Source organism: Cyphellophora europaea (genome assembly GCF_000365145.1).
Source record: "Cyphellophora europaea CBS 101466 unplaced genomic scaffold supercont1.4, whole genome shotgun sequence".
Lineage (NCBI taxonomy): Eukaryota > Fungi > Ascomycota > Eurotiomycetes > Chaetothyriales > Cyphellophoraceae > Cyphellophora > Cyphellophora europaea.
This window is the reverse complement of record NW_008481810.1, coordinates 1,172,236-1,191,539: the sequence shown is the minus strand read 5'-3', so window position 1 is coordinate 1,191,539 and position 19,304 is coordinate 1,172,236. Positions and strand designations below refer to the sequence as shown.

General features: G+C 53.9%; 5 protein-coding genes across 5 annotated transcripts; 2 read left to right on the top strand and 3 right to left on the bottom strand.

Annotated features, from left to right (window-relative positions):
• Positions 1–86: 86 nt before the first annotated feature.
• Positions 87–1,386, bottom strand: HMPREF1541_04679 (uncharacterized protein; the record flags this gene model as incomplete). Its single annotated transcript, XM_008719023.1, has 3 exons — positions 87–848; positions 900–1,034; positions 1,087–1,386. The coding sequence occupies 3 exons, from the start codon at positions 1,384–1,386 to the stop codon at positions 87–89; spliced, it is 1,197 nt and encodes a 398-aa protein (XP_008717245.1).
• Positions 1,387–2,435: 1,049 nt separating this feature from the next.
• HMPREF1541_04678 (uncharacterized protein) lies at positions 2,436–3,017 on the top strand (the record flags this gene model as incomplete). The annotated part of the gene is made up of 1 exon (XM_008719022.1): positions 2,436–3,017. The coding sequence occupies one exon, from the start codon at positions 2,436–2,438 to the stop codon at positions 3,015–3,017; it is 582 nt and encodes a 193-aa protein (XP_008717244.1).
• Positions 3,018–5,229: 2,212 nt separating this feature from the next.
• On the top strand, positions 5,230–6,486 carry HMPREF1541_04677 (uncharacterized protein; the record flags this gene model as incomplete). Its single annotated transcript, XM_008719021.1, has 1 exon — positions 5,230–6,486. One exon carries the CDS (start codon positions 5,230–5,232, stop codon positions 6,484–6,486), a length of 1,257 nt encoding a protein of 418 aa, XP_008717243.1.
• Positions 6,487–6,680: 194 nt separating this feature from the next.
• HMPREF1541_04676 (uncharacterized protein) lies at positions 6,681–9,095 on the bottom strand (the record flags this gene model as incomplete). Its single annotated transcript, XM_008719020.1, has 1 exon — positions 6,681–9,095. One exon carries the CDS (start codon positions 9,093–9,095, stop codon positions 6,681–6,683), a length of 2,415 nt encoding a protein of 804 aa, XP_008717242.1.
• Positions 9,096–13,421: 4,326 nt separating this feature from the next.
• HMPREF1541_04675 (uncharacterized protein) lies at positions 13,422–16,050 on the bottom strand (the record flags this gene model as incomplete). Its single annotated transcript, XM_008719019.1, has 2 exons — positions 13,422–14,844; positions 15,020–16,050. The coding sequence occupies 2 exons, from the start codon at positions 16,048–16,050 to the stop codon at positions 13,422–13,424; spliced, it is 2,454 nt and encodes an 817-aa protein (XP_008717241.1).
• Positions 16,051–19,304: the final 3,254 nt, after the last annotated feature.

Here is a 19,304-nt window from a genome sequence, read left to right as displayed (position 1 = left end):
GCCTCTCTTCTAAGCTACGTCGAATCAAGCGACCAAGACGCCTTCGCTACCCAGGCGACATCCCCAGCCATACTCTACCCATCATGTCATAAAGCGGTCGTCGTAGGTACACCGTACGGCGAGGGTACCCGGTACGGTGACATTGACTTGCCGCGGAAAGCCGCAAGGCGTAACTGGTCGAACGTGTCTCCTATCGAGGACGCGGCAAAAGGGAGAGAATGGTGTGAAATCTCGGCCCAGGACTCATCCCACACTTTTTCGATTTGTGTCTTCCTGGCTGGGTCCATGGTGGCGCCCCATGCACTGATGAGACACACGGGCACCCAGCCGGCGCCGATCGGTTTCCATATTGACCCTTCTAGCGAGAGGTCAATGATTTCGCGGGTCAATTGGTCGTTCTCGACCTCCAGCACGTAGTCTTCGGGCGAGTACGCTCGCAGTAATCCGTTCAGAATGATTTCGAGAGCGAGTAAGATGGAAAAGGTTCGCTGATAGAAGGCATGTATTCTCATTGGCGCAACTCGGATCATGGCGCGAGGGTTTTTGAAGGGCGGAGCTGCCGGTACGCCGCTCTTCATAGCTGTTGCAGCTTCGGAAAGCCTCTCACGCATGACTTTTGAGGTAGCTTGGACAGCCTGGTAGTTTTGTCGAAGCTCCCAAATGGTATCGGGGTTGTAGCGCATGAATTCTGGAAGGCGAACAAGACAGGACATGATGCGGCCGGCTTGAGGTTGGCCGGTGTTCTTCGTGGTCTCGGCGTTCTCGATCAACGGCTTTTCCTGCTCCATGACCCATTCTTTGACCCATGGGTTTAGCTGGACCTCTGGATTGAAGATACTTTCGAAGATCTGGCACACGTTTAGTCATTCATGAACCAAGTGAAGGAGGGAGAGACGTACGACTGGACCGCTTAATGTCATGAGCAGCATGGTATCGAAGGGGTCTTTAGAGTCTCTGTAAGGAGCATTTGCCAATATCTGGACAATGCCTGAACCGTGACCGCAGTTGTATTCTGGCTCTATCCCAATCCATGTCTATGCTTGAGTGAGCATGCGACCTTGAGAGCTGTGGCACATCATGGCTTACCTGACAAATCCATATGAGATAGATTGCACATAGCGTGCTTGACGACTGACTTGAGACAGGATCGTCGAGGCAGGTGCGGAGGGCGGTCAAGGCGTGCCCGTATCGTACCAGTGCCTCGGGAGACTTGTATCCCAGGCTGAGGTCAGAAGCAGTAGTGGTGATAGCATTGACCGCCGCATCCAAGGCAATATTGGTGCCAAGCCGTTTGGGGATCTCCCTCAGCAGGTTGCCGTAAGCCCAGCACAAGTCGAAGCGGATGTCCTTGACTTCAAGCTTGTCGACAAAGTCGCTGAGCATCATCGTTGCATCATTGCTGGGCGTTCTTGATAATGATCGAACGCTGCTTGTACGTGACGAGTGTGACTCTGAGCGTCGTGCCCCCGCTCCAGGGACTGGGCCAGCTCTAACCTGCTTGAACTTGTAACGCTGCTTGCCAGACCCGGTACAGGTGATCTGCAGGCGAGCGCACCGAGAACACGCTGGTTTCAATTGGTCGCACTACTCCTTATGTAAGTATATGCGCCGCCGGTACCTGCAGGAGAATACGGTACCGTACCTTTTTCTTCTGCTTGACGCATGCGTCGCATCCTTTACCTGATGGCACTCCGGGCATTGTTAACTTTTGGGTGGGGTCAGACGTTCGTTTTCCAAACGATGGCAGATTCACAATATACCGCAAAGGGTATTTCGCGTTGAGGATATCATCTTTGTATAAGTTAATGAGGCCTCCTATTCATAGCAATGTCGTTTGTCCCAGTGCCAACTGCCAACTGCCAATCGCGGGGCAGATGTGGGTGTGGGTGTTTGAAAGGCACCATCTCTTCAGCCTTGCCGCGATCTTCATGCGAAGCGGGCGCAGTCGTGGGCCCCATTTCGGACACATTTTGCACGTGGTGATTGGGATGCCCAGCGCTTCGCCTCTGTTAGTAGCGGCACATGTCGCCTGAAGAGGCCTAGCGACCTTCAGCACGATGACGCCAATTTGATGGAGATCATGAGTGTCGGTGCGACCGTACGACCATGTCCGCCTCAAGTTGAATCGTTTCTGCAATGAGCAGGTGCTGCGGAGACCTCCTTAGCTAAGGTAGATTCTCGCCTCTGACTCCGGCGCTCGTAAACGATGCTAATTTGGTCTTTTGGTCGTGCACACTGCCTCTCCCCCAGCCTGTGCGAGGATCGGCAGGGTACAGTTGTTGCATGACAGCGGTACAAGCATCCAAATCGAGTTTTGTGCTTCAGATGAGGCTCCCTGTCTATATAATGCATCCTCCGTGCCCCGGATGGATTGAGTGGCAAGTCACTAAATACCCCAGAGTTGCATAATCACCATCATACCAAGAAGAACAACAATGCCGAAGAATTACGGATCCAAATCTCTTGCTTTTCGCACCTTCACCTTCGACAAAAAGGGCGAGGTGCTTTTTACCCACGATAAGGGCGGTAGGCGAATGCCGGCCTACGCCGTCTCGAAATCCCGATTCTCCAAGCCTCATGTGAGGGTAGCCCGGATAGCGGGGAGCAGTTGGCACCCCCAGACATTCGATATTGGCTCCATCGCCTTCCACTCATTGTCCTCCAAGATGGATATCAATCTGCACGGTCACAGCATGCAGATGAGGCGAGATGCCTTGTCCTTTTCTGGACGACACAACTTTGACTGGCCACCCGTTGGGAACCTCGAGTGGAAGGAGAAGAAGTTGGGCAACGAGTTACACCTCCTCGACAGCGGAGATCGGGTTTTGGCACGATGCAAATCCAAGTGGAGCAAGATTGGAGAAAAGTCGGGCACGATTGAGATTCTAGTGCCTGGTGATGACTACTTTATCGACATGGTCGTTGTCACCGGACTAGCAAAGTGGAAGTACCAGAAAAAGGAGCACGCGGCGGCTTCGGGTGGAGCAGACGCAGCGGCTGCTGTGGCCACCGCTTGAACCATCTGAACCGTCGCAGAAAGGGACGAATGTACCATCACTGTTTCACTAGACAGAACGATACCCATGTATGAAGACTTGAATTAGAGTCAGCACTCTAGAATTATGAGATGTTATAACCTGGCCGATCTCGTTTGCACTCTGAGGGTCTAGAATATCTGTCTCCTCTATATCAATGCGCCCAGGAGAAGGGTCTTGCCTGTTAAGCACCACCCTCGCGCTTCGCGTACTCATCCTCAATCCTCTCCTCGTACTGACGATCAGCCTCCACCTTGTTCAGCCGCTGCCCGCCGCTGGTTGTGGTTGTGGTCTTCTTGCTCGAGGCGTGGGTGCCTGCGCTCAGAGAGCCAGAGAAGGCACCCGCCAGACTGGCGCCCGCGGACGACGCCGTCTCCGTGACGGTCTTCATAGTATCATTCGCCGCTTGGCCGACGGTGCCGGACTCCTTTTGAGCTACTTCTTTCGAGGACATGGTGGGTGGGAGCTAGGAGATCGAGTTTGTGCTCGCGTGCTCGTGTGCTTTGTACGGATGAGGTAGAGCTCCAGTGGTGACGGCGAGGTGGATGCAATGGGTATCTGCAGTTATTGCAAGGCTCTACGAGTGTTTCCTAGCTATGGTTATATAGCATGCTTCATTGCACAAGCCTTCAAAGCATGCGTTCAAGGAAAACCGGTTTCGAAGGTGAGCTGCGTCATCGGGACGTTTACGAGCTGCAGGTACCAGGTACCGGTGTCGCAGCACCACTGAATTCTTGTCAAGCTATCCTAGCCACGATCGATGTGAAGCTTGCGCTTGTCGTTTCAGCAGAAGCAGAATGCGTGATTTTTATCCGGAGAATGACTGAAATTCAAACGCAGCGAGAGGAGCGTGATGTGGTGTGGTGCGGTGCGGTGGGCATTTCAGGCCCATTTCTATTACCCTAAAAGACAGCTGTCCGTACAATAGGAAGCTTGACTGTTTCTGTCAACAATCTCACGCGATCAAACGCTGGTCACACTCAAAAGCAGGGCCAATTCAACAGACTTATGGATTGTTGTACTGCTACTTCTCTTCCCCAATACTTCGATCGAATCGAAGATAATGATGAAAAGTTCTTCTGTGGAAGAAGCGAGACAAAAATTGCGCAAGCCAAAGCCCCGAAGGACATTGGATTAAAGCCTCTACCCCGATGTGCAATGGAGAGAGTCCTCAATAGCAAACCGTCTTCTTGATCACGGTCGCTCTCACAAGGTAAGTATGCAGAGGCGAAAAGAGTCTGAGAGAGACCGGATACTTATAGGTTGCTGGCAGCGGTGCAAACACGCCAACTGTTTGCCTGCGTTATCGATAACTCGTGCTCCAATTTCGACTAGGGCTAGCCAGCGCTTGGCAGCCTTGCTTCCACCTCTTCGATATCATTATGACCTTCTTCGACACCCGTGGCCAATCCACGACTAGATCCACAAGGCCTTCAACAGGACTTATCGTGGACAGTAGCAGAGAAACTGTTTCCTACTGCATCTGTCTGTTTTCTCTTAATGATGACGTGATACAACTGTGGACTCTGACGGCTCCTTAACTCAGTTAAGTGAGATCTACACGACTCGGACCACCAAAGCCATAGTCACACACTGCACAATCTTATCTTGTTTTTTTGGAGGCCGATGCTGCTAATTGACCGCAGCTTGGGCTGTGCCTGTGACAGGAAGAGCTGCAATGCAACCAGTATGCGTCTGGCTACAGCAGATGTGGAACGGCAAAGCTCGGTGCTTGGGCCAACATAGCTAACACGCTCACTGTAACATCTTCATAGGATTTTCACTTGTCCATCAGTCTTCAGACCGGTCAAGACACTTTTCGGTTTCGTAGTAACCTCGTAGACGATAAAACGCTCGATGCCCATGCTTGCTAATCGTTCCGTGGGTGTCGATATAGCAACATTCTTGACTGACTGACCTTCCTGACTGCCAGGCCCAGCCAACGACACCGCTCCCTACTTGTGTACATACGACTCTCCATCTGATGCATTGTAGTCGGGAGTACTCGTCTTGAGAGGTTGAAAGTGGGTCCTGGACTCACAGCCTCGGTACTTATGATTGGCTCCGGCCCCAGCTGTGTCGGGTTGCGGCAACTTTTTTGAGCGCTCTTGCCTTCGGTCGAATACGAAACCACTTCCAAAGGCGCGCCATCCCTCTCTTCCCTTCCAGCAGTAGACCAAACTGTGCCTTCAACATGGCAGAAGTCATAGACGCGCGTACAGCGTTCACCGAGCGGCCCTCATCGCCTTCACCCTCACGCAAACGCTCTGCCTCCCCACCTCCCACAGCCACCGATCCTGAGACGGCCCTCACCACGAGCACACCCGCAGAAGAGACTGCATCTTCGGAACCTCCCGCAAAGAAGACCAAATTGATCCGTCGAAAACGTCGCCCTGCCCGCCCGCAGATCGATCCTTCAGCCCTCAAATCTACATCTGGACCACCACCACAAACCGGTACCGTCTTCAACATCTGGTACAATAAATGGGCAGGTGGCGATCGAGAGGATGCGGCGCTCTCCAAGACCGCCGCTATTAGCCGTTGCCACATCAAAGAAGACTCAGGCTGGACGGCGGCAGACAAGACCAGCGGGTCCTTCTTCTGTCTTTTCTTTGCGCGCGGCATATGTCCAAAGGGTCACGAGTGCACATATCTTCACCGTCTGCCCGGCATGTTTGACCACTTCAACCCCAACATCGATTGCTTTGGGCGGGACAAGCACGCGGACTACCGCGACGACATGGGTGGTGTAGGCAGTTTCACGCGGCAGAACCGGACCCTCTACGTCGGGCGCATCCACGTCACAGACGACATCGAGGAGGTGGTGGCACGGCACTTTGCCGAATGGGGCGAGATCGAACGTACACGCGTATTGACGGGAAGAGGAGTGGCATTCGTGACGTACTCCAACGAGACCAACGCGCAGTTTGCCAAAGAGGCCATGGCGCACCAAGCACTCGACAACAACGAGATCCTCAACGTGCGGTGGGCGACCGTCGATCCCAACCCGCTGAGTCAAAAGCGGGAGGCGCAGCGCATTGAAGAGCAGGCTGCCGAGGCCGTGCGGCGAGCACTAGGGGAGAAAGCCGTGCGACAAATTGAAGGGCGGGAAAGCCGTGAAGAAAGAGAGCAGCGACGCCTAGAGAGCGGCTTCGGCCTGGATGGCTACGAGGCGCCGGAGGATATCTGGTTCAACGCGCAGAAGGCCAGAGAGCTCGAAGGGGAGAGATTGGGGGAGACTGGTCTACTAGAGGCGCCTCCTGCGCCCAACGCGATGGACGGGGAGGGAGAGGCCACGAGGCAGGACGCGAGCAGTGGCTTCTTCGGCGCGAGCACGCTGGCAGCGCTGAAGGGGCGGAGTGGCACAGGTACTCCTACGCAGCAGCCCGCCAAACCTGCGGCACCGTCAGGACCTTTGGTAGGATACGGCAGCGATGATGACGACGATTGAAAGCGACTTTGCTACGAGGGGAGTCTATTGTCAGCGACATCATGGGCATGAACCTGCAAGCTGGAATCAATTGTCTAAATGATCATTGCTTTTTTGGGTCTTTTGTTTATCCATCCTAACCTTTTGTGCTTCCTGTATTTTGCTCCGATCCTCTGTAATCTGCGACTTTTCCTTCTTGCCGCTTCTTGTCTATTCTACAACTCACCATGACTCCCTCCGCCCTTCCCGCTGCCACCCCCCAACGGCTCCATCGCCATGATGCTCACGACCAGGCTCGTCCAGCCGGTGAAATGCTGGGTGCGCTGGCCCTTGCCCGTTTCAGGATTATACTGCTCCCAGGCGAAGCCCGTGTCCTTCCACTGGCGGTAGACATTGCTCACCAGATTCTCGCGCAGCTCGTCGTACAGTCCTGTGGCGGTGGTTTTTACGGCTTTGGGGGCGTCCGGGGAGGTGGCGACGGCGTGCAGCTGCTTCACGATCAGGTAGTTCATGGGGACCCAGATCGGGGAGCGCCAGTAGTTTTCATCGGTGCCATAGTGGTCGTCCTTCTGGGAGAGGGAGCGCACGCCGTAGGGGGACCAGAGCTCTTCGGGGTCGCCGATCAGGGCGAGCACGTGCGGGAGGTGGGGGTGTGTGGCGGGGAGGAGGCCGGTCATGAAGGGGAAGAGAGAGATGTAGCCCTTGTGGCAGACGTGGTAGGATTCTTCGTAGTCGTCGATGCTGGCGTCGCAGTAGGCTTTGTGGTGGTCGTTCCAGTGCAGGGCGTCGAGGTTCTTGAGGAGGGCGGTGTGGTGGGCGGTGAAGGTGGCGGCGTCGTCGGTCTCGGAGAGGTAGGTGGAGACGGCGATCAGTGCGCGCTGCATCATGCCGACCCAGGAGAAGAGGTCAACGTGCAGTTCTCCCGGATGTGGGGGTTGAGGTCGAGGGTAGTCATCGAGGCCGGAGGTCAAGATGTGTTGGACGCTGCGGCCGCGCCAGCGGTAGGCTTCCTTCGTGGAGGGAGCTTCTCGGTCATAGGACTTGATATCGCCGGACTGGGTGCGACGAAACCAGAGGTATTGCCGCTTGAGCAGGGGATAGATGGAGCTGAGATGTGCCTGGACCTTCTGGACCTGATCGGCTGGGAGGGACTTCGACTCGAGTTTCGCAACGAGGGTTTCGATGATCATGAACAGGGTTGGGGGGTTGGCGTAGTGCGGGTATTGAACTTGAAACTCTTGCGGCACTTTGCTGCGGGCCTCGGGCCCGAGGATCTGCTCACGGGCTATCCACCCATCATTGTCCATAAGATTAAACCATGAAGACAGAATGGACATGGTCATGTCCAAATCCCACTCCGCAATGGGCACTAGATGAAAGCCTTCATCCCACAAAAAGCCACGGGGGAAGAACGGTCGAGAGGGCACAGCAGTGAAAAGCTCCTTGTTTTCGTCAAACATGACCTGAGCTCGAGCTCGAGCTTCCGCCGTCTCTTCCCAGAAGCCTTCATTCTCCTCATCGTACTCCGCGGCGTAGGAGCGATCAACCAACGAGTCGCCGTAGAAGTAGCCAACGCCTCCGAGCAGGTTCGAGAACAAAGACTGGGAGAACGTGGTGAATTCTGCTTTTGTGAAAGGCGCCAGAGGCTTCAGTATCTGATCAAACTTTGCCTTGAAGCTCTTCGAGTTCGCAGCAATCTGCTTGTCGAGATCAGCAGACGACAGGCGCGGACCGGCTCCAGAATTGTAGATGATGTCAAAGTCGAAAGCGCCGACCAAGATTTTCTGAACGATATGGAAGTTGCTCGCTGTTTTGGGCTCGTTGGAAATAGTGAAGGCAGCATATGCTGGCGGAATGTTCTCCTGCCCAAATTCCTTCCCGTACCTGTCGATGGTTGGCTTGATATCTGCCATGATAATATTTCTGGCCGCCCACAGGTGCTCCGGCGGGACATGCAGACTGGTGATCAGAGTCTGGTCAAGCGGCCTCAAATCCCACGAAGCGTGCGTCTTCTTTGGGAATTTGTTCTTCTTGGGCTGTGTGACGCCGATAGAGAAGTCCCCAAGCTTGTCCGACTTTCCCTCGAGCACAACATCGCCTTTCTGATTCGTTTCCTCGCCAAACCCCAGCTGCCCCAAGCCCTCAAGCCCGACATGAAAGAACATGGTGGTGGTAATATCATGCGGCGCCCCCTTCATAGGTTGCCCTTTTACTCTCGCAGCCCAGCTGCCGCCGCCCGGGCCCGGGGACTTGACGAAATCAATCGTCAAGTCAATCTTATTCCCCTTGTCATGAATTGTCTGCCGGCCTCCAGCTCTTGCATCGTACTCGTCCCAACCATAGCCATGCATATCCTCACCCTGCTCGCAGGTATGTCTCAGACCCTGGGTTACAGCCTCAAAGCTGTCTGCGTTCGCCCACATCAGGCCAGCGAGCAGGCTGTTGGGTTGACGGGGGCGCACGCCGAAGTACAGGTTCGGTCGGTAGGGACCCCAAAGCAGGGTATCGTTCTCAGCGGCCCCTCCAAGGGGGACCTGCTCGTCCGCATGGCCACAGTTAACGAACGGGAAGATCAACGTGCAGAGCAACAGGAGACCTTTGGTCGAACACCTCCATGACCGCTCCTCCATGTTGCGTTGTTTGTGCTGGTGTGGGCAGGAAATTGTTCGTCCTGCGATCTGTCCATGTGCAGTGGACAGATGAGGCTCCGGAATGCGGGCCGCAGGTACCTCCGCACACCCTGGTCAAGCAGATCTATGGGGTGTGGGTACATCCTACGCACATGCAAGGCTGAAACGTGAGGCACAAAAGTCTTGGCGTCGGGGAGCTCCCTGACTGTTTTGACTGAGCGCCATTGAGATATTGCTCACTTCTTTCTCCTACGGCGACATAAATGCCAGGGATTTCGATGCACTAGATCCAATACGACAGGTAGTTGAGAAAAGCTCATTAGTACACAGGCGAGCACACTGGTCTGCCCTCAGCAACCAGCAGTCATAGCAGCCATTACCAAGCACGTGGCGAAAGATGAGTCAACAGACTGATGCCTTCGAGAGAGAAGGAGAGAGGGAAACTCCTTCGCCGTCAAGCGTGCGAGTTGAAACGTGCTCCTACTTGATTGATGATAAATACGTTTGGGTTGGCAGCGTACCACCGTATCGATCACCCATGAAATAATCCTCCATTTGACTTACAACCTCCCCTAGAAGCTGCCGGTGACACTCGATAGCCCCTGCGCGTACGGTAGCATCATCGGAGCAGATATGAGCGGAAGAGAGGACAGAAATCCGTGAAAGACGATCCTATCATCCAGCGTGTCCGGTGGCAATCACATCGAGCAATGGGAGGGTCTTGTTGAACTATCTTCGACTCCCGGGGAAGATCCAGACTTGCTCAATGACGATTGAAGACAGTGATCTCACGCGAAAAGGTATTTAGCTCTACTCAGGGCGGATCTGGCGATGGGTTGCCGGCCAACGGCGCTACGGGCATCATTTCGGGGGGCTATTGGCTTCAGGGGCCTAATTCAAATAGTTTCTTGACGGCCAAGTAATAGCACTGGATCCGCCCTTGAAGCGCGGTAGCCTACTTCAGTATCCAGTCCTCAAAAGGTTTTGTCTGCCTGTAGTGAATCCTCGGAGCTCACCGGGTCCCTTCAATGGGTGCAACATCGGCATGTGCAGCGCGTTTTCCGCCCAGTGGAAAGAAATTTCTGAGCCGCATAAGAAGCAATGATGCGCGACTTGCTTCTCCTTTGCCCCAGGCAGGCACCGGCGCAGGCAGCAGCCATCTCTTCAGACCTATCGCGGTCGTTCTTCTAAGTGCACGGTAGCGACCATACCGAGTGTCATTGTCGGGCATTCGTAGTCACTGGACGGTCGTACAATGCTGAAGGCAACGACTAGAGTATGGTATGAGGATTAGCAAAGAAACCTGCAGGCAACTGAATCTCAGCTCAGCAGAAATCGGGAGCTTCTGGAGGAGCGTGACCTTCAAGTTGGCCAACGATAAGTTCCACAAGCATCAGCCGCCCGACAGAAGCAAGCCCCCTTTCGTTCTTCTGCCACGACGAAAGCTGTCATTGGCGCTGTGATTGCAATGACAAAGAAGGCAACCTTTTGATCATGCGCGTGGGAAGAACAGCGCACGAGCAAGACCACATCAGATGCAATAGCTCTGTCGTAGCTCCGAATAGGTCAGTGGCGACGGTTGCCTTGCGGGTCTCACACGAGAAAAAGCACCACAAGAACTTGTCACGCGGGTGATAAGGTCCAGCAAGAGACGGGCATCAACAATCGTATCACCCGAGGGTAATGCCTGACGCTTGGATTGGGCATTCGGAAGCAGCCAGGCCCAGATGGCGGCTCACCACAGGTGGATGGACATCAGATTGAGGCGCAGCAACGGGGTCCTGGTGGTTCTCCGATGCATGATCTGTCCACAGCAAGTCACGGATGAGTGCGACGAAGCCCCTTGGTTGGTCGCCATTGGTCGGCCGAGTCGTCCTGACAGAACATTTCTGGACCATACACTACCAGAGGCGCCACTGCTCGTGCTAGCACAATAGTCGTTGCCTCGCGGTGATGGTTGCATACCGCCACGAACTCGGCCTGAGGTCATATGGGTAAGTTGGGTCGGGCCTCCGGGGCATCATCCCTGACCAAAGAAGGTCGGGACTAAGAGAACGAGCGGGGCTTTGTTGACTGGGAGTCGTTGGCCACAGAGCGCTTTCAGATACATAATTCAGTGTAGTACCGCACACTTTGACAATACTTTGACCAGAGTTGGTTCTGTATTCGAGTATGAGCGCCGGTCAGTTCGAATGCCGCAGAAGCCATTTGAGCACCGACCCGCCCTCAATCGTATTCTGCCAGGCAGACAGTTTTTGCTAGTGCAGCAAAGAAAACGCTTACCGACTGTGCCGTTGGATATTGTGGATAGACACGGAAACCTCCATGAATGAGGCAAGTGGTATTGAAGAGTGATAGCCAATGTCCGTCACCGGATGATGGGCTTCGCCACTTTTAATGCATCAGCATTATTCGCTGCGTTCATGCGATTGGATCAAAGAGGCTCTCGAAGATCCTGGTTCCATCCACGAGCTTCGGTTGAGCCAAGATGGAAGGGTCCGTAAGCCGATGGAGTGTTGCTCGTTGACCAGTGAAACTTGCAGGGGCTTGTTCCCGGTTTGCAGTATCGGCAGAACATGGCTGGCTGGCTGAAGAGACCTGCTAAAACCAGACCGCTCAGCTCCTGTCGGCCATGCCAACGGAGCTATTCAGTGTTCTACAGCTGCAAAACGCTGCGCCATCAATGTGCACACTCGTCGAGTCCGCGAAGATGCTTCGATCGAAGAGGATATTTCCTGCTGGGTGCGATCCCGGACTCGCACCTGTCACGCGACACAAGCCTGAAAATCCTCCTTCGGAAAAGCGCGACCAATGGAGTCTTGCGCAGTACGATATGCGATCGCAGCTGTGGCGTGAGACGGCAGGATGACAACACCTGGACGAGAGAATTGTTCTAGTATCCGGACATCAGTAATTGGATAAACCTGCGGAAGTTGTGGCGAACAGAGCGATATATATGTGTTCTTTTGTGGCGTCCCAAGTTCAGCTGGAGTACCCAGACAGGCAGCCGTTGGCGAGGGGAGGGGCCGCCCCTGTCTGGGCCGCCTATCAACATGCGCATAGCATTCGGGTCGTCCCTTCGGAACCCGCCGAGAGTCTTTGCTAACGAGCATCATGCAACTACAGAGTAGCCACGGCTTCAGCCTGATCAGGAATTGACTGTAGATCCGTCAAAAAAGCACAGCATCATGTAGAGATCGGTGTTCATCAATGGTCTTGTTAGTCGAAACGTGTTTTCGTCCATTGAGATGCCGTGCAGCTAGAAGCGAAAACGGTGGTGAGAGTCTGGACGTTGGCTCCATCTACTTTCGCAACCACTGTGGCATGGGGAAAGCTAGTGTGTACCGAATCTGGCTTCAGATGGTAGGGAGAGGAGTCTGAAAATGAAGACGATGGTATTTGCACGTCAGAACTACTGGTTCGGCCCGTATACAAATGACTGCTATGCTACCAGCAAGCGTTAAACTTTGGAGGATAGTGTGCTTCAACACCGCATAGACCACGAACGGATTGCTATTGTGTTATTGTCAGCAGGAACTCTTCACGATCTTGCACTTCATTGGGCTTTCTCGAACGGAATGTTCTTGAGCGGCTGACTTACCTGGAATACAACAATAATCCGTCGTATCAGGTGCTTTTGACAAATCGTACCTTTTGTCGCGTTGGAAGCTTTTCTGTCCCAACTCACTCCGACCGCCAGTCGCAAGGCGCCTGGCAGCCTCGTAAAGGCCCAACGGCGAATATACGAGGCGTCCTTCCGCCTGCGAGTAGAGGAACAGGGAGCTAGAAGTGCGCTAGAAAGTGCTGCAGGATGTTCTCGAACTTCCATGGCAGTGACATTGTCTTGAGGGATTAACGGATTTCAAAGGCCTCCAGCAGACGAAAATGAGGCGGCATAAGAACGCAACTGTTTACTTTTCACTTCGGTCAGGCTAAGGCTAATGTACTTTTCACTGCCGCACAGTTTGTGCTATGAGCATTGACAAGATGCATGGGCTTCTGATCAAGGAACGACACTCATGTTCCTCCTAGCCTGCTCCAGAACCCCAGCCGCCACCATCATGGCAACCTTGAACCCGCCGCTGCCGTCTTCCGTACCTATGTCCGTCAGTGATAGGACGCGGGGTGATCCCTCAACCATGTTTGACTCCGCAACCGCCGCAGCTGCGTCTCACGACTCTGGCTTGTTTTTGGCGGACTTATTGAAGGGCCACTTAGCCCCGCTTGTCACGCCGCAAGCGCCTCTTTGGCGGAGGCTAATCGGTTGCGAGGCGGCTTGCGGCGGCAACGTGCGACTCTGTTCTGCATCCTCGATAGGAGTGCGAATTACCCTCCTGTCATTGACTTGTCATTGTCTCGGTCGGCCAGCGCCGGATCAGCCCTATCAATCACGACATAGTCCGCATCGGTCTCAACGGTTCTTGCATCACCGCTCTGCATGTCCGACATTGGTATCTCGTGGTGGGCAACTTCGGGTCGGAGAGGCTTCTCAGCCAACGTATCATTAGGAGAAGGTATGGACTGCTGGCTCTTGCCAAGGGCACCCTGCTCTAGGCTCAGCGCATATTCAGAAACCGAAAACTCCTTGGTTGTCGTGTCGTAGTCGATGTAACGCTTGAGAGAAGCCAGGCGAACGCCCAGCCAGAGGCAGCGCTCGGCTCGTGGCGCTGTGTGACTAGGAAGTTCAAGAGTGCGCTCGTCTTCGTCCGTGACATTGATTCGGAAAAAGTCGTGAGGATAGACATGTTGTGTCCAGACAAGCCCACGGGCTAACCAATCCTCAGGAAGCTGGTGACCGGTGCCGTTAATGCTCTGAGGAAATGCTTCGGCTTCGACTCGGTCGTAGGAGACCCCAGATCGAGTCACCGTGTTGAGAAAAGTGACGAGGCACTGCCATGGGATCTGAGACTCGAGATAGATCATAGCTCGACCAACGTATGAAAGTGACCAGGTAAAACTGAGCACAAAGTGCATAAACGGTACAATATTCCTGTCGCCAATTTTTCTCGAATTGATCGCGACAGCTGAGCGGAAGGCACCCAGAACGTTAATAGTGATTGCCTCGGTTGAGGAGATGTCGACGGCACCAGCATTTCGTGGTATGGCCTTTCGAAGAGCTGCATCCGATGTGTTCAAATTGGCCCAGAACTCGTGTTGCAAGATTGTTCTGGTCTCCGCATCCTCGGCGTCCAAGATGGCTGGGTTCGTGGGCTCCGGCGAGCTTCTCCGTGACTTGACGGTGACCAAGAAATCCTGGTACATGGTCCATATGGGATTCTGTTCGTGGCCAAAGTCGAATGCTCCGGCGATCAAGGTGGCAGCAACCTCCGGGCCCTGGGTTTTCCATTTAGCTCCCATGCGAATGATCTGCTCATCGAGTCCTGTGAGGCAAGCCTGAATTAGGGTATGGTACTCCAAAGGATGGCCACGGGTGAAGAGTAATCCAAAAGCGGTAACAAAGGAGGCTTCCACGACGGGGTATCTATCAAAATGGGATGCATCATCCTTGTCCAGCAAGGGATTGAACAGAAGCATAATACTATCCCTTGCATTAGTGAAGGGAACTACGCTGACCAGCGCTTTAGTGTAGAAAAAAAGCTGCTGGACAATATTCGGCCTGGCTAACACAGCAAGGTGATGCTGAATCCTTCCGACATTGGGTGACCTGTCCGCGGCTTTATTGTACCAGGTGCGGGCGACGTTAGACCAGATTTCGCGATCCCGCATGTCGGCTTCCTCAATGGCCATCCTAACGGTAAAACAAGTCAGTTTCTATCGCCCTGTTGTTGGGGTTGGGTTGAATTCGACATCTGCTATAGGTGCGACTTGATATATGTCGATAATTTTCGAGAACGGAGCTGATTGGCAGTTGTTGGGTTGCTGTAGAGGGAACCGTGTGGAGGAAATTTCAAGACTCAACATACCTGTACCTCGCCAAATCACCGAGGCACTCGATCCAGGTTTCTAGGAAGCTAGGTACTGACTCCATCAAAAGCGCCATCATCGCATAAGCAATATAAACAAAGGACAGCATATGCTCAAGGGAGTGCGGTAGCTGCTGTCTGAGAAGTTCCAAGAAGGAGTGAATAGCATGACGCCACATTCGAGCTGGCATAGCGTACTTGGTAGCCAAACGACGTAGTGCAGGCGACGCTGTAGGGTGCTGTGAGGCCAAAAAGAAATCATGATGCTCGTTCAGGAGAGTCCTGTGTAGAGCTATCAATGCTTGCCATTGGTCATGGGTGAGCTTGCTGGCAGCGGTGGCGCGTGCCTGAGTGATTTCCACACACTTGCGTTCAACCATGACCAGTCCGGCATAGATTCCCTTGACTTCGTTAATGAGCTGGTCCTGGGTGATGCGCTTGGTTTCTGGTTGAAGAAGCATAGTGATGTCGCCCTCTGGTTGGTCGACGTCATAACCGTCCTCGGGACTAGTAGGACTGTCATTATATGACGAAGCGCCCGGCCCTCCTTGAGCTAGAATGCTGAGACTTGGATGCTGTGCCGTCGTCGATACAGGATTATGGCCGGCATCATGGACATGTTGACGAGGAGCGATAGCAGCAGAGGCGGGAGCTTGCGTGGAGTGTTTGTGTCGCTTAGATTGAGGTGACTGCTCGGCGGTGCGTTTGTGAGAGACGGATGTCTGTTGAGACCTAGGCCCATCTCTCAGGCTGAGCTCGTTGACTAGAGACCCCACTTCTGGCGACGTTCTCCTTGTCAGAGACTTGGCGCCTGAGGAAGCAGGCTCGGGTTGTTCCGCTGGTTGCTCCTTCTCATTGGGGCTGGAGTATTGTGCTTGGGCTGTGTGACGCGGCGAAAGTTTCGGCTGGCCGGGGTGGACGCCTACGGTCTTTCTCGAAATCGAAAATAAAGTGCTGAACCGCCCCCTTCCACCTCCGTCTTTTGCTTTGTTGCCGCTGCCGTTGCTGGGTTGCTGATCTTGATCACTCATATTCCGAATCTTACGTGAGGATTGGGCAGTACAAAAATGCCAAGGCCGCTGCAACTCAGACTGTTGACGTTCGCTTGCCGATGGAAGGACTTGCTGTATTGCAAGCTCACAACTGCTGCTTCTGCTAAGGAACCTGCGGATTGCTGGATCTGCTGTCCGGCGAGTCAGATAGGTGATTTTTAAGCCAATAAGCTCTCTAAGACCGCAGTCTGCTAGATATTTGCCAGAAAGAGTAGTTACTGATGCGCTAGGAGCAACAGACAGAACACAATTGTGCAGGTTCTAGGCTAGGAGCAGAATACATACTCATCAGAATCAAGGAGTCTGAAATTGGGCGCCAGCAAAAGACCCTGGTTTGGGCGCCGTTGCCTTGCCAAGATGCGAACACTTCGGGGTGGTTCGCAGTGCAGCCAGTAGCGCGGTGGAGCTGCGGTGGTTCGCAGTCATGGAGCTTTGGTCCAGACCGTTGGCCAATCAACGAGTATCCCGGCTAGAACGTTGAAGAAGTCACAACCGGTGACTTTTGACCTTCTAAATCGCTTACTCCCTTTGGATTTCACTACCGCACTGGGGCGCCGCTGGGCGTCGCCGGGCATCAATGCTCTCAGCTGCACCGAGATGGCTAGATTGACTGGAAGAGCTGCCCACTGCCCACTAGGTGTCGATTCATCCTCGTAATACCCAGCTGACTGGGAGTGTCGCATTCTCGGTGCCCATCAAGTAGATGCCCACACCGTCGTCGCACAGTCGTCAACATCACTTTCCCTTGATCAACTAACATGGCAATTGTCGCCGAGGTTGGAACGTGAAGGTCCGTTGATGTTGCACAATATAAAATACTTCGTCGTCCCGTTCCCAAATTCACCAGCCCGGCTGTTGAGTCTCCATACATTTTGACCAGTCCCCCCTCCCCCCTTACGAGATGCTCTCTGGGCCACTTGGTTCCAAGACTGATGATGAGCGTGATGCTGCTCGGACAAACTTGGGCAGCGCCTTTGTCACGCCATCACGATGAGACTTTATTGGCCTAGAGAGACTCCCAGTAGCGCCTTGTTGCCCGCCTGCGTCCGATAACCAGGTATGTGCCTCTGTATAGTCAGCCTCGTGGACGTCTCGCAATTTGATGCTGCAACACACGGTGCACGACCTGGCACAAACAGGAGGCCAATACTGTACATGACGGACATCAAAGTCGAAGTAGAGGTGTACTTGAGACGGTGCATCACTGCGTCTGCTTGTTGTTGAACGGTGTCAGTATGCCACAAAAGCTGGAGCACTTGCACGGTAGTGGGCTGCATTTCACCAATACGTCCTTCTCGTTTGGCGATAGGCCGGACATTGGCCGTTGCTGTCGTCAGTGAAGGACACTCGTCGCCTCGACACTGCATACTGCCAGCCCTGCATGCACAGACCAACAAATCAGTACTAGGTGCACAAGCAGAGTATCTGCAGTCGCTGGCCGACTCCCCAAGCAGGCTGTTTCCAGCTGATGCGGGCTGATGCTGCACACCAATTGGGGGAAGGGCACGCATAGACTGAAGGGACGATGAGCCCAGTGGCGTTGAGACTGACTCGTGCGAATCTGAGCGTCTCTCTTCCACCGGCCGCCAGTGCGGGCCTAGACATGTCGACAATGCTCACATGTCAGTATTTCATCAATCATGCAGTTAAGATCAACGCCCGACAGCCATGTGTACCTGTAATCGACACCCACGGGACTGGAGGTAGAATCTGCCTCCTCCACAGTCCAGGCTACCCCTATCTGCAGGATCAGCCCGGGCAAGCCAGGCGGTGAGGGCGCTCAAATCTGATACGGCCGCTCCCTTGGAGCTCCCAACTTGCTTCCGTTAGTCGCGGCCAGCAAAATTCTCCACTACTGCAGCCGGATCCTAGTAGACGACTGAATGACGACCTTCCCAGGTGTGAGCAGGCCAACAAACACGCAAACGGCATCCAAGGCATGGTTGCGATTCTTCAACCATGTCGCATCTAGATGCCACGATAGTCTCGTGGATGCGGCATGCGTTGTCATCCCGGATGATGGTACAACCTGAAGCTGGTCGTTACAGTGTAACAGCCACTGTATGCGGGCCGCACCCGCGTTGCCGTGGGTAACTCTTTGTCAGGTCGTGCCCGATATTTACATGTGAGCTTGCCCCATTTCCATCTAGGAAGCGATCTTGGACTTGGTAAGCCACACAAATTGTGACAAGGCTGTGCCAGATGCCCACTTCGAAGTTCCGGCACTAACACTGCTATCTTACTGTACTATGCTGACCCCGCGCCCAATGTCCGACCAGTACGCAGCTAGGTGTAGTGCCCGAGTTGCCTTGAACCACCAACTGATTTAGTTTTGTTGGCCTGGACCACTGAGGCGTTCGTGTGCGCAGAAGGTTAATGCTTCCGCAAAAACCTGCACACTGGTTGCACTGTGAGGACGAGAAGGCTCCAGTGTGGGTATCAGGCGTGCTCAGTGTTTGTCAACTCAGAGAGACATTTCCAGTGCGATGGACCCGTGGGCATTCCAACAGTGCCTTGAATCGGAATGCAACAGGAACTTCAGAACATATCGGCACCGGACCTCCGACTCTGACATAGCTTCGTTCGATCATCCTTCAGATCCCGACTCAGACTTTCATCAGAAGGTCTCCGAGACACCGGAAACAGGAGGCGTTCAATGACAAGAGCCGAGATTGCAGTTGCCTGATTCCGCGGAATGCGGAACCAGACTGTCCGGCGGAGTTTCGAACTCAGCTATCAAGCCAGGGTCGCAATATCGACTATTGAGCCTTAAAGTTGATGTCTGAACTCAACTCCGCATACAGAAGGCTGGGGGCTATGAAATGGACTTTCGGCTTATGGGTACGAGGGACGGTTTTGGCCCCAAAGTTGCCTCGTGGACCACTTGCTGCGGCTGGGGAAGGATATAGACGGCTGGGATCATCAGAAACGAACCGCCATATCGGAACTCACGAGCAAGACGTAAGAAGGGCTCGAGACATCTATTTTTGAGGGGGAAAGGCGACAAGATTCCTAAGCCTCTTGATCGCTTGATGCGAGGCGGCAGCTGAGGAAGAATCCGCTACGGCCGCATCAACCCGCGAAGTGGACCACACGAGGCAGTCGCAAGCAAACCGGCACGATCGCGAGACAGATCGCATCATACTTCTACGAAGAGGTACTTCGGCTGGAACGAGTCCGAAATAGCGCGGGTAAGGCATATGCTGTCGAGAACGAGTACGACGTATTCACGG